This window comes from Bufo bufo, chromosome 5 (genome assembly GCF_905171765.1).
Source record: "Bufo bufo chromosome 5, aBufBuf1.1, whole genome shotgun sequence".
NCBI classification, from domain to species: Eukaryota; Metazoa; Chordata; class Amphibia; order Anura; family Bufonidae; genus Bufo; species Bufo bufo.
The window spans coordinates 79,502,220-79,516,932 of record NC_053393.1 but is presented as its reverse complement, the minus strand read 5'-3'; the positions used below and the strand labels follow the sequence as shown (position 1 = coordinate 79,516,932).

General features: G+C 41.3%; 1 protein-coding gene across 1 annotated transcript in view; it reads right to left on the bottom strand.

Annotated features, from left to right (window-relative positions):
- Window positions 1–10,515: 10,515 nt before the first annotated feature.
- Window positions 10,516–14,713, bottom strand: part of STK3 (serine/threonine kinase 3) — a 234,541-nt gene continuing 230,343 nt past the window's right edge. The window contains exon 11 of the mRNA XM_040432421.1: window positions 10,516–11,435. Within this exon, the coding sequence (XP_040288355.1) occupies window positions 11,277–11,435 (159 nt within the window). The 3' untranslated portion in view covers window positions 10,516–11,276. The remainder of the gene's footprint in view (window positions 11,436–14,713) is intronic.

Genomic DNA, 14,713 nt, shown 5'->3' with positions numbered 1-14,713 from the left:
ACAGTCCCCCACCCCTTAAGGACACAGCCTTATTACACCTTAGGACCAGGCCATTTTTTGCAAATCTGACCAGTGTCAATTTAAGTGCTGATAACTTTAAAACGCTTTAACTTATCCAGGCCATTCTGAGATTGTTTTTTCGTCACATATTGTACTTCATGACACTGGTAAAATGAAGTCAAAAAAATTATTTTTTTTGCACCAAAAAATACCTAATTTAACAAAAATTTGGAAAAATTTGCAAATTTCAAAGTTTCAGTTTCTCTACTTCAGTAATACATAGTAATACCCCTAAAAATTGTGATGACTTTACATTCCCCATATGTCTACTTCATGTTTGAATTATTTTGGGAATGATATTTTATTTTTTGGGGATGTTACAAGGCTTAGAAGTTTAGAAGCAAATCTTGAAATTTTTCAGAAATTTACAAAAACCCAATTTTTAGGGACCACTACAGCTCTGAAGTCACTTTGCGAGGCTTGCTGAATGAAGCTAGGACAGCCACTGATGTTTCTTCATTAGAGACAGATTTCATGCGTCCACATTTTGGCAAATCCAACACTGAACCAGTTTCACGAAACTTAGCAAGCAGTTTGCTAACTGTAGCATGGGAGATGGGTGGTCTCGTAGGGTGTATTGCATTGAAATTTGCTGCAATGACCCGGTTACTGCGTTCACCAGACATCAACACAATTTCTATCCGCTCCTCACGTGTTAACCTCTGCGACATGTCAATAGCTGTAAACAAAGAGAAACTTGTAAATAACTCATGAAAGAATAAAGTTACGTTAAAACCAAGCACACCATTGTTTTTCGTGTGAAATTCCCAATAAGTTTGATGTGTCACATGACCCTCTTCCTATTGAAAAAACAAAAGTTGGATTCAAAATGGCCGACTTCAAAAATGGCCGCCATGGTCACCACCCATCTTGAAAAGTTTCCCCCCTCACATATACTAATGTGCCACAAACAGGAAGTTAAAATCACCAACTATTCCCATTTTATTAAGGTGTATCCATATAAATGGCCCACCCTGTAGTTATGATTCTACAATGAAGAACAGCCATTATGCAAACTTCTTTTGAAAACTCAGGCATGTTTTCAAGATTTCAGCTAATTCTGATCCAGTCATACTAAAAAGAAATAACACACAGAATTACAAAAGCAAAAAAAACCTTTACAAATAGTTGAAGAAAAAGTATGTTACAGTTGGACATAGCTGGATAACAGTACTATTGGAAAGTCTAGAGAGCAGATGTATGTGGCATAGGATGACACACTTTATAGCTGACATTTACTCTCTTTATAACATTCCTTGTTTGTCAGATCTTTTATGAATTCTGATGGAATCAATTTTTACAGTGTGAATTATGTTGTCTGGGAAATTGAATTTCAATCAGTTTTTTCTTGCTACATTATTGCTGTGTCTTGCCAAAGCTTTTAAATATGTCTCCCGGAATGTATTTGACCTCCTACTAGACAAATGGAATTGGTGCCTGAAAAATTTTTTTTTTTTGCATAAATGTGACTCAAGGACAAAATTAACATTTGTGACTTCATTCTATCTTTTTTTTTTTTACTTCTGTGCTGACTAGAGACTTACCTTACAAATGTGATTCCTCAGGAAACACGTTGTACAATATGAAAAACAAGTATGAACTTTCAGGAGAGAGAAACGCCATCCATGTTTATTCACTTGACAAGGACATTTCAGCAGACTGGGGAGGGGGGGGGGGGGGGGTGATCTATTAAAGCGGATATACATGAACCAAGGAGGTGCTGCCCTATTTGCTTCCTATTACTTTTTGATAAATCTCACTGTGCAGAATATTTTGTCCATGTGATATCTTACTTTAGTGGTTCTCATATACTTTACTAATTTAGGCGTATTTCTGTATAATAAATGACCCCAAAATTGCTGTTCATACAACTGTACATTATGTCTGCATTTAAAGGGCCCTAAAGTCAATTGGGTTTGAAAAAAAATTGCTAACTACTTTTGTACCACATTGACAGCCATATTTCTTTAGTATCAGGCCTCATGCACAAGATCATATTTTTTATCTATGTGTTAGGGCTCTTTCACACTTGCGTTCTTTTCTTCCGGCATAGAGTTCCGTCGTCGGGGCTCTATGCCGGAAGAATCCTGATCAGTTTTATCCTAATGCATTCTGAATGGAGAGAAATCCGTTCAGGATGCATCAGGATGTCTTCAATTCCGGACCGGAGAAAATACCGCAGCATGCTGCGCTTTTTGCTCCGGCCAAAAATCCTGAACACTTGCCGCAAGGCCGGATCCGGAATTAATGCCCATTGAAAGGCATTGATCCGGATCCGGCCTTAAGCTAAACGTCGTTTCGGCGCATTGCCGGATCCGACGTTTAGCTTTTTCTGAATGGTTACCATGGCTCCCAGGACGCTAATGTCCTGTTAGCCATGGTAAAGTGTAGTGGGGAGCGGGGGAGCAGTATACTTACCGTCCGTGCGGCTCCCGGGGCGCTCCAGAGTGACGTCAGGGCGCCCCACGCGCATGGATGACGTGATCGCATGGATCACGTCATCCATGCGCATGGGGCGCTCTGACGTCATTCTGGAGAGCCCCGGGAGCCGCACGGACTGTAAGTATACTGCTCATTCGCTCCCCACTACTACTATGGCAGCCAGGACTTTAACAGCGTCCTGGCTGCCATAGTAACACTGAACGCATTTTGAAGACGGATCCGTCTTCAAATGCTTTCAGTTCACTTGCGTTTTTCCGGATCCGGCGTGTAATTCCGGCAAATGGAGTACACGCCGGATCCGGACAACGCAAGTGTAAAAGAGGCCTTATTTTTATTTTTTATGCTCATTCATTTCTATGGGACCGTATTATTTGCAGATCCCTTTTCAGCTCCACAAATTATAGCACATGTCCGATTCCTGTCCGTATGTCGGATGAAAATAGTCCTTTCTATCGATGGGAGTGAGAATAATACAGAATGCACATAGAAAGTAGACATATTTTGCAGACGGAAATATGGACATGGCCTTGGAATCTAAAATGTGGAAAAATACAAATTAAAAACTTAAATTCAGGAGCCATATGGAAATCATTTTTAGTAGAGAGGCAATGACAACTCAGGCATACATAGAGAAAAATCTAAATCTAAAGTCAGGCGCAGATGCAACTTTCTAGGACAGGGATCAGCAACCTTCGGCACTACAGCTGCTGTGAAACTACAACTCCCAGCATGCAAACATGCTTGGCTGCTCTTCTAACTCCCATAGAAGTGAATTGAAGTATTCTGGGAGTTGTAGTTGCTCTTCTAACTACCATAGAAGTCAATAAAGTATTCTGGGAGTTGTAGTTTCTGAACAGCTGGAGTGCCAGAGGTTGCTGAGCCTTGTTTCTAGGGGTATTTGATTGCTGGCTACAGTTTTGTTCAGACCTATAGTATTAAAAAGGCTTACCGGTATGAGAGTCCGAATAAAGACAAATTCTGAGCGATCTCAACCACTGTTTTACAAGGTCATTCAATGAGACACCGTGGGAAAGAGATCCCACCACAAACGTATGAAACACAAACACTTTATTTTTGCAAAGTTTGAAATTTATTTTTAAAATTCCTAGTTTTTAAATTCAACACAATATAATTCATTGTAATAAAATGCAACATAAATAAAATTCTGTTACTGGATCGGGGATTCTTCCTAGAATTTTTGCCAGATTTTAATTTTCTTCAAATTACAGAACCCCATTTGATGCTCCCACATATTTTGACTTACTCTGGAGGACAGTGGAATAACCAATGTTATTAAAAAAAAAACAAAAAAAAAAACAAAAAAAAAACTTCTATCTTAGATACATTCGAACTTGAATAATCTTTAAAATAAGACAAACACATGGTGATTTTTGTTGTTTTTAATTTTTCTTAATACGTTCAGCATGTAAGATATATTAAAATGAGTGGTTTTAAACATAAGGAAAGTTAAACAATGGATATTGAATGTGTACAAAGTCACACGCAAATCTGCAAATGGAGCATTACACATGAATCTGCGCTTAACCAAAAATCAACATCTGACAAGAGGAGAAAACCCCCACAAAAGCACACAATCAGATTAATTTCTCTCCATTTTAAGTTTGGGATTTTCCAAGAAATACTTTTGTGACTGGTCAATCATTACTGTTATGAGAGTCAGATGAGTTGGGGGTCCCACAGGTAGTAACACCATTGATTCAGCCAACGAGTGCGTTGCAGTCATAGTGGTTTCAGTAACCTGCACGTGGATTGTCTTCTTAAAGGGAATGTCCCACAAAAATGATTCTACAGTTTTCAAACCAGCACCTGGATCTGAATACTTTTTTAATTGTGTGCCATTAAAAGGAATCTGTCAGATTGAACATGGTGTTTCAGCTGCAGGAAGCATGTTATAGAGCAGGAGGAGCTGAGCAGATTGATGCGTTGTGGGAAAAGATTCAGTAAAATTTGTAATTTATTTATTTAAAAACCTTCTCATTCTGGGCTTTAAAGTCCAGGAGGCGGTCCTATCAGTGATTGACAGCTCTCTCTGTATACACAGGTATAGAGGGAAGGCTGCCAATCACTGATTTGGCCGCCTCCTGGACTTCAAAGCCCAGAATGGGAAGAAATTTTAATGAATAAATTACACAAAACCATATATCTGCCCAGCAAATGCTGCTCTATAACATGCTGCCTGCAGCTCAAAGACCATTTTCTACATGATAGATTTCATTGAATAATACATTTTTAAAGGGAAACTATCTGTATAGCGCCACCTGCTGTTTGCCCTTTTTTTCATTTCTTTGTCCTGCTCACTGAGACAGAAGCACACGCTCAGTTCCATCCTTTAATTGCCACCAGCTGCAGCAGAAAGGACACTCCCATGAGAAAGGACATGTCCCCTAAGCTGCCAGCTTGAAATAAATATAGCAGAACAGTTGAAGCCATGAATGCGGAGATCTCTGGATCCATGTGAGGTACAGGGCTGGATCTAGCTTTGTTAGAAAAAGGTTGTCATGTATTAGATTATGAATGACTTTCGTTTTTTAACATTTTTCATGGGATAAACCCTTAAAACACTGAAATGCATGAGAATTAAGAAAACATCTGTAGGTTTCCCAACACCCATCTATTTAATAAAGTGAATGTACATAAATCAAAGGGACTTGGCCACCCAAAGGATCAGTGGGCAGCTGGGGCCACCTGAAAGGTTACTGGTACCTTTCTCTTGTCATATCTGTCTTCATGAATTTTTGAATTTCCGCTATAATTACGTTACTAGAGCACATGTTGTTACAACTTTACATTGTGCTGTTCCTCTGTTATTCTTCCTGGAAAAATGATTACATTGACAAGCAGGTGTTACCTTTCCCGTATCCATATACAATAAACACACTGTCCAATCACTGCTGAGTAGGGCGCAACCTACTGAAAAGGGAAATTGTAACACCTAGATGACAACTTAAAATGTAATTGTCATTTCAGTTTAAAGAGTCTTGGGAGAACTCTAACTGGACGTAGCTAAGGAGAGTCTGTCTTTAGTCTTTTACTAAGATGGACAGTAATAGTTAGGGACACATGTACATAGTCAGGAGCCGGGGTAGTGACAACAGGCGGGCTGGAACTTCTGTATGTTACACACATGCACCTTCAGCGCTCAGTAACATGCTGAAGACTGAAGACAGACTCTCCTTAGGCTACTTTCACAATAGCGGCAACGTTCTCCGGCAGGCTGTACAACATGTCGTAGTTTTATTCCGGCTGCCTCTTAGCATGTTTGCCGTGCTTCCGCCGAAACTCCAGCCCGCCCACATTATAGTCAATGGGGCCAGAGCAAACCCGGCTGCACACGTGCACTAGCGGCAGAACGGATCCGGCAGGCTGTTCACCCGCCGGAACAGGCTGCCACTAGTGTGAAAGTAGCCTTTGTAATGTTTTTCTAGAACAAAGAAACATCTTTCTCCACTGAAGTATATTACAAAAATGTTTAACATCCCTGACCCTACGCTATGTTAAAAAAATAAACCGAAACGACAGCTACACTTTAAAGGAAATATCAGAGGGCAGCGTAAAGTAGACAGACACGCTGGTTACAGCAGTGTGTCACTCACTTATTTTCTTGCACTACTTTATTATGTGCAGTAGGAACTGAGCACAGTCCTCACTGTCATGAGTTGCCGGCTCCACCCAGCGCTGATTGACAGCTTTCTCCTTATGACTGTGCTTGAGGAAAAAGGTGTTCATCAGTAGCAGTTAGCAATTGGGCAGGGGCGAGTAGGACCAGATGAATATTGAAGACTGTAGAACGTACACATCATTGACAGGACTCCTGGCCCAACTTGTGATCAGCTCATGAACAGTGATATTATGAGAAATACCGCTATAATCAGGGTCATGTCACTACTTTATGCCGCCCTCAGCAGCAGAAGCCTAGTGACAAATTCCTTTCAGGGCTCATGCACACAGCCGTATCTGTGTGTTTTTTTTTTTTTTTTGTGGAACCATCAATTTCAATAGGGTCGCACACCCATGTGCTGTCCACATCCATAAGTCCGTTCCACGGTCTGCCAAAAAAATAGAATATGTCCTATTCTTGTCCGTTTTGAAGACATTTCTGCAGGAGGCTCTCCGGTATCCGTGTTTTGCGGACTGCAAAAATGGGAACAGTCGTGTGCAGGATCCCTTAATCATATACTGAGTGCTATTTTAGGGGAGGGGGAATGCAAGCGTTTGGTAAAACAGACATTTCAGGAAAAATGACAGGTCCTCTAAAATCTCTGGTCACCAAGTTAGGAATAAGCCAGCCGGGTGTCCTCACACACTGAAGGCACAAGTTGACATTTGGGTCCTATAAGGCAGTAGAAGAAACAATAGTTCAGTAGATCACACGCCGAGCTGGCAGCACTGTAAACAGCTCAAACAATGCCAGACAGCTAAGTAGGCTGACTCCGAGAATATGCCCACAGTGTAAAGGGTGCTACAAACAAAGAGCTTTCCATCACAACGGCAGCGATGTGACATTGTGCCCGCTGTATAAATTCCAGGATAAAAAGGAAGGCCCTGATAACACTTATAGGGCACGGTGTTCGGATTGCAGTGATATTATTTCTTTGGTTATGTACAGGTAATGGTCCCTAAATGTAAGCTTTACAATATGTTCTGTCGGCCGGAAAAAGCACCAGTTTATGGAATAAAATGTACAATAAAATTCACTGCTCTTTCCTGTAGGCAGAGTCCTAAAAACAAGATAGCGAGACTCAGGACTTTAAAGCCGTCTGCATGAGGATGGCTGTAGACACCAGGTTGCGATCAGATTAGCCAATTGACTGGTGAAATGGGCACAGAGATGATTGTTCCCGAGCCTGACTGCCGGCAAAAAGCTGGATTCGGCAGCATGGATTTTTTTTCTGATTCAGGTTAAGGGCTCATGCACACGACATCTGTGTTGCGTCCGTTTTTTTGTTTTTTTTGCGGATCCATTGTAACAATGCCTGGTCTTTTTCTGCAAAACGGACAAGAATCGGACATGTGGACATACAAAAAGGAATGTACATGGAGTCATTTTTTTTAATTTTTTTTGCAGACCCATTGAAGTGAATGGTTCCGCATATGGACCTGTAAAAAATTAAAATTAAATTAGAACGGAAAAGAAAATACAGTCGTGTGCATGAGCCTTAAACTTAGATATTATTGAGCTTGCTGGCCAAGGAATACAAAGTGTTCTGGTGAACATTGTGCGGGACATCACAGGCTAATACTTATGGCTCATATTATGGCACTAAGCAAAGTCGGAGTCAAAAGGAGCCATAACGCAACACCCATACACTACACTACTGTAACTCCATAAGTCTCTGTTTTCATATGGAGTAATTCTGTCCGATGCCTTATGGTAGGATCCTTTTTACACCATATTATACAAGCATTGCTTCTAGTGGATAATATCTGCATAATGTGGCTGCTCGGACATTTCCATAATTCCAGCCACCCTGAGCCGGTCCTTTTGTGGTTATTTCTATCTCCGCCATGAAAGGCTGCAATGGGGCAACCCCTTTAAGTAATTTTCTTCTTCTCCCACGCAAAAAAAAGTGGACCCCCTTTTTCCTGATGTGGGTATACCACATTTATTATGCATTGAGGATACAGAAAAATCCTTTAAGCATTAAGACAACCTAAAACTACTGTACAAAAATCAATAAAATCAGGAAGACATTTATATTAAGATTAAAGGGGTCATTACCCGTCATGTAACAGTAGTTAACGCTGATGTGACCTAGTGGTTTTCTTCTGCAAACACAACTGTGCATACCTGCAAGGTGGTCCCTCCTTAAAGCGGCTGTCCAGGTTGAGCAAAATCAGCACCTGTCTCTAAGGCTACTTTCACACTGGCGTTTCTGGGTCCGTTTGTGAGATCCGTTTCAGGGCTCTCACAAGCAGTCCAAAACGGATCAGTTCAGCCCCAATGCATTCTGAATGGATCCGCTGAAAAGGATCCGCTCAGAATGCATCAGTTTGCCTCTGTTCAGCCTCCATTCCACTCTTGAGGTGGACACCAAAACGCTGCTTGCAGCGTTTTGATGTCCGCCTGACGATGCGGAGACAAATGGATCCGTCCTGACTTATAATGTAAGTCAATGGGGACGGATCTGTTTTCACTGACACAATATGGTGCAATTGAAAACGGATTCGCCTCCCATTGACTTTCAGTGTAAGTCAAAACGGATCTGTTTGCATTATCATGAATCATGGTAATGCAAACGGATCCGTTCTGAACAGATACAAGCATTTGCATTATAGGTGCGGTTCCACACCTAACGCAGGTGTGAAAGTAGCCTAAGCCGGACACATCCCGTGGACAAAAGTGGTGCTGTTTTTGGGCAAAATAACAGAACACTTTTTTTTCCCCCAATCCCAGACAGTCGTAGGTGGGCACATGTACAGAGTGAGAATAAATAAGAAGCAGCAGATGTAGGAAGAGGAAAGAAACACACAGCAATTGCTACATGTAAGAGGAGGGGGTCCATCCATCAAACATGCTATAAAATGCTAATATAGCCAATTTTTTTACACTGGTAAATCCACACGTTGTAGATGACATCCCTCCAAGCTGCAAGCCCGGCGTGAAATGTCAGTGCAGACCGGTGCGGTGGACATCGAACATCCATGTTACGCTCTGCAGTATATGAATGTGCGCTGCTTAGAACTGCAGCTCACGAAGCTAACATTTAATAATATCAAAGGTCTTGGGAAATCATTACCTGCTTTACAGCACCGATGTCACGGACTGTAGCAATTACAAGAATCCGGCTGTATCTATCGTATTTAATGCCTTATTCTGTGTCAGTGGAAGAGGCGAGAATCGCCCTGACAAGTAATCTGATCCGGAAAAGTCACATCAGAGCAATGGGGAGAAACGCTGATTATAAAGACGTAGAAATTGTGTCATCTTGGACAAGTAAAAAAAAAACGAAAAGCTAAAACATTCGCTCGCTTCCCAAATACATCATGTCGGCGGACAGACCATACATCGTTCATCGATGAAAACATCATTGATGTGAACGCCAAAATCATGGGTTCTGGGCAGCAGATCCTACGGTGTAAACGGGGATCTGCTGTCCAGAAAGAATGGGTGCCATTTCCTATCCAGAAATATACCTATATTAATCGTATTTCTGGCGCAGATTGCAGCGTAGAGGTCATTTGCGCCGCAATCTGCAACTTTTCCCCGCTCACACCAGGTCTAAAAAAGTAGGCATAGTGTGGGCGAGAAGGGGACGCCCAATGTGTCTGTATGAGGACGAGCGATCAGTAGTAGTGACTGCTCATCCTCATACAGTGGAGATGACTGCTGACGAGCAGGCAACTATCGGGAATGCCTGTTCAGTTGGCCTATGTAAAGGGGCTTTTATAATCTTCCATTTTTATATGAAGCAGCAGGGATATGGAAAAATGAGGAGCTTAACATTTATTGTCTCCCACTGTAGACACAACAGTGACACCATAACCAAAGGATAGGGATAAATATGTTATTAGTGGAGGTCAGACCGCCAAACCATCGAACCATGGACCAACGGACATGCATGCACACTGCGGTCTCCATTCAACTCTATGGTACTGCCACAGATAGAGTGCTGTACTTGGCTTCTTTCCAGTAGTACCATAGAGCCTAAAGGAGCGGCCGCAAACTGCTGGCAATTTTGCAAATTTTCTATGTTTATTGTTCCTTTAAGTTTTCAAAATTAAGCCGAAACCTTACAAAGAAAATGCTGTCTATTCCGATTTAGAGACAAAAAAGATCAGGTATAGACTTGTTTGAAAACAAAGAAAAGAAAAACAAAAAAAAAAAACAACTCAAGGATCTCTTGCAGAACCGTAATTCAGCATGGTTACAACCCCTGCTCCATTCAGGTTCCCTGCTGCCTCTGAGTACATGGAAAAGGTGTGTGTATGTGTTGGGGGAGGAAAGCAATTTGGATTTATGGCTCCAGCAAATAATTACACAGAAAAATGTCATTTCTGTTAAAAACTATGATTTGATACTATGATATTGCCTGTGGAAGGCTTCTTACATTTCTCCAGAAAGGTAACACTAATACAATACCCCCTCCATCAAAGTGTCCAGACTGCGAAGCTTTAGCAACAAGACTGAGTGAGCAGACTAACATACGTTATGCCCGGATTTTCAAATCACGATGATAAAAAAGAAAAGAAAAAAAAAACGGAAACAAAAAAGTACAGAACACATTTGGTCACTAATTTCCGTCACACTCAAATGTAAAACACAGAAATAAATAGATATGTTGTAACTTTAAAGCAAATTAATATTTACCAAGGTGCGAACACAAGTCCCTGAAAACTCTGATATGAAAGAATATTAAAAAACTATGCTGGCTGCTTCTCCAGGTGAGTTCATGGAAATGTCTTCCCCCTCCTCTACAATACGACATGCAAAGCCTAGGGCGTATAACGTTAGTTAAAAGAATCAGGAAAAACAAGTCCGTGGCCAAAGCAATGGAGCGAAAGCCAAGGGAAGATGGGGAAAGAAGTCGTCTGTAGGACCTAAAGACATAATTCTTAGACCCTTCGCACACAGTTATCGAGAAAGAGGAGGGAAAACATTCAAAGTTCTCTGCAAAGATGGAGAAATATACACACAAGTTTACTCAACCATTGCTTCGCTGAGGAAAGCATTTGTGTGATGTGACCACAGGTTTTACTTCTGGAGTTCCTACGAATTGCTTATGTCCATATGTGACTAAGAGATGAGACCCTTATCAGAAGTTCTGTTGCCTCCGCTTCTTGGCGTCCATTGCATCAAGAATGGGCTGCCTCTTTGCCGTGTACCTCTGCCGCAATTCTTCTATTTCGCGCTCCATCATGGGGTCCAGAGCTTTTAGCCTCATCTGCAGCTCCTCAAAGCTTAAATTCTTCAGCTGTTGGCAAAATTGGAGAATATCTGTTAGCCTCTGAAAACACATCAATGACAAATACAGCAAAAGTCGTCTTAGCAATGCATATCAGGTAGGGAAGAGTCCTCTCTTATTCTCCAGTTTCAACTTTTTAGCCAATCACATAAAACATTAAAAGGGTTCTCCAAGTTTTTGAAAAACACAGCAAAGTAGCTACATGTGACTGAATGCTCACCAGGTGATGTCTCCATAGCTCAGAAGGAATCCATCACCACATACCTGCAACAAAAAACCATCTGCTTCTGAAGATGTGTGCTCGTCTGCAGATTCTAATGCCATTTGTTCAATCGCAATAAATTCACCTAATTCAGACAAATCAGTAATTAGAATTACCGGTAATTGTTTTTCCAGGAGTCCAACATAAGAGCACATGGGAGGATGTCCATCCCCATCTCTGTGAGAAAGTGAGGCAAGTTTAAACCCCCCCCATATTCACCTGTGTTTTCTAAATTACTACACGGATAGATGCCACTAAGATTTATTTTTTCTTTGTCACATCTTACAATGTTAACTTCACACTGCAAAATCAAATAACATGGGAGGGTAATAGGAGTGCTGTCATGTTGGACTCCTGGAAAAACAATTACTTGTAAGTCCTTAATTACTGATTTCCAGGATGTCCCCCATGACAGCACATGGGAGATTTACCAAATTAACCTATTAGGGAGGGACCACAGCTTAAAAGGACCTTCCAACCAAAGGTCAATTTATGACTGGTCAGTAAGTCCAATCTGTAGTGTCTACAAAAAGTGCCATAGCTAGACCAAGTTGCTGCTTGGCAAATTTGGTCTACTGTAACACATGCCCTTTCTGCCCCGGAGGTAGATATCGCCCTGGTAGAATGAGCCCTAATAGAGACCAGACAGGATTTGTTCTGAAGACGATAGGCCTCTTGAATAGTCTGCTTGATCCATCTGGTTAATGTACTTTTGGTGACTTTTTTCCCTCTACTGCCTTCTCCAAACTGGACAAAAAGGTTAGAGTCCTTTCTTTCAGTATCTGTTTCCTGTAGATATTTAAGAACAGTTCTCTGTACGTCTAGGCAGTGAAACCGCGTCTTTCGGGGATTTCTAGGGGAGGCACAGAAAGAGGGCAGTATTATTTTTTGTTCCCTATGAAAAGATGTTACCACTTTAGGTATAAAGGCTGGATATAGTTTTAAAATTAATCTATCATCCAAAATTCTCAAGTAAGGTTCTCTTATAGATAGTGCCTGAATCTCCCCTATTCTACGGGCCGAAATGATTGCTACCAAAAACGCAGCTTTCCATGATAAGTGTTTTAGGGATATATAATCTATCGGTTAAAAGGGAGCTTCACATAGGGCATTTAGTACTAGCGAAAGATCCCAAGGTGGAATAGTCTGTCTTAAGGTGGCCCTCAATCTGCTTATAGCTTTTATGAATCTCTTAATCCACCGATGTTCGGCTAAAGGATAGTCGAAAAAGGCGGATAAGGGTGAAATCTGTACTTTCAGAGTGCTAGGCTTCAGCCCTAAATCTAATCCCTTCTGTAAAAAATCTAAGATTTGTGCTACTGAAGGGGATGAACAGCCTGGGTGGACTACTGATAACCAAATTTTTTCCAAATCTTATTGTATATTGCCGATGTTACCGGATTACGGCTCTTTTGTAGTGCTGAAATAACAGCGTCAAATAACCCTGCCTTTTTAGCATTAGCCTTTCAGGATCCATGCTTTTAGATTCAATTTCTTCAGATCTGGATGAAATAGAGGTCCCTGGGAAAGAAGGTTCGGAATCAACGGTAGTGATACTGGCTCCTCTAAGGCCATCTTTTTTAGGAGCGGATACCAACTTCTCTTTGGCCATGCTGGTCCTATAAATATGATTTTCCCTGGGCTCTCGTTGAGCTTTCGCAGAACCGCTAGGAGAGGAATTGGTGGAAAGGCATATGCTAGCTTTATGTTCCATTTTTGAGACATTGCATCCACCCCTAACTGTCTTTCCTTGTGGTTTAGAGAAAAGAAGTCTGTACTATCACTCTCAGGTGTAAGGCCGAGAGTGATAGTACATTGTTCTGAGCCCAGATAATAATCCGATTCACAATCCTTTGAAGCTGAGCGTTTTGTGTTCCTCCTTGGTGTCAGAGGTAACATACTGTGGCCATATTGTCTGACAAGATTTTTAGATGTAACCCCCTCAGACTCTGGCTTGCTACTTTTAATGTTTTCAGAACTGCTGTGAGTTCTCTTGCATTCGAGGATCTTTGTTTTTCTATCAAGGACCGTTCTCCTTGAAAAAACTGGTCTTCTACTTGGGCTTCCCAGCCTCTCAGGCTGGCATCGGTAGTCACTACCATGAAGGGATTTTTGTTCCAGAGTACCCCTTTTTGAAGATTAACTGGATCTATCCACCAGTTTAGAGTATTTTTTATTTTCGTTGGTATTAAAATCCTCCTGTCTAAGGACATTGGGTTTCTGCCCCATCTGGAGAGGATCAGATTTTGTAGGAGGTCTGGAACGAAACTGCGCCCAAGGCACCATGGGAATACAGGACGTCACTATTTCTAACACATGCATCGCTTCCCTGATGGAACTGTTATGAACGCCTCTCGTTTGGGTGTTGGAAGTAAGCTTGTTTTACAGAATCCAGAAGCGTCCACAGAAAAAAAAAAATCTGTAATCCATCTGGAAATCTGATTTTTTTAGATTGATTAGCCACCCCAGGTTGTAAAATAGATTTAGAGTTGTCTGAAGATGTTCTGCCAAAAGAAAATCGTCTAGATAAGGGACGATGATTATGCTCAGTTGTCTCAAATAGGCCATTATTTCCACTACTATTTTGTTAACATTTGTAATGGACGATGAAATCCCGAAGGGTAGACACTGAAATTGGTAGTGATATACTATGTTGTCTATCTATGCTGCAAACCTGAGATATTGATGATAATCTGGATGTATGGGAATGTGGTAGTAAGCATCCATAAGGTCTATTGTGCACATTAACGCCCCTGGTGTGATGAGAGGGGTTGCTGTCTGGATTGATTCTATCTTGAACCTGTAGTAACTCATTGCTTCCCTGTGTTATTGGAGGTATTCGGATTGAGTAGGAACCCTCTTGCCTTTCACACCTTTAGGGTAGCTACATCTTATGGTCTTACCCTTTCCTCGTCCAGAAAAATTTTGCGCTTATCTTGGCATTTTCCGAAAGGACTGGGTCTTCCTAGGTTTTTTTATCTGGGACACCTTTTTTCCTGTCGGCCGCCTTTTCTAGAATCGTGTC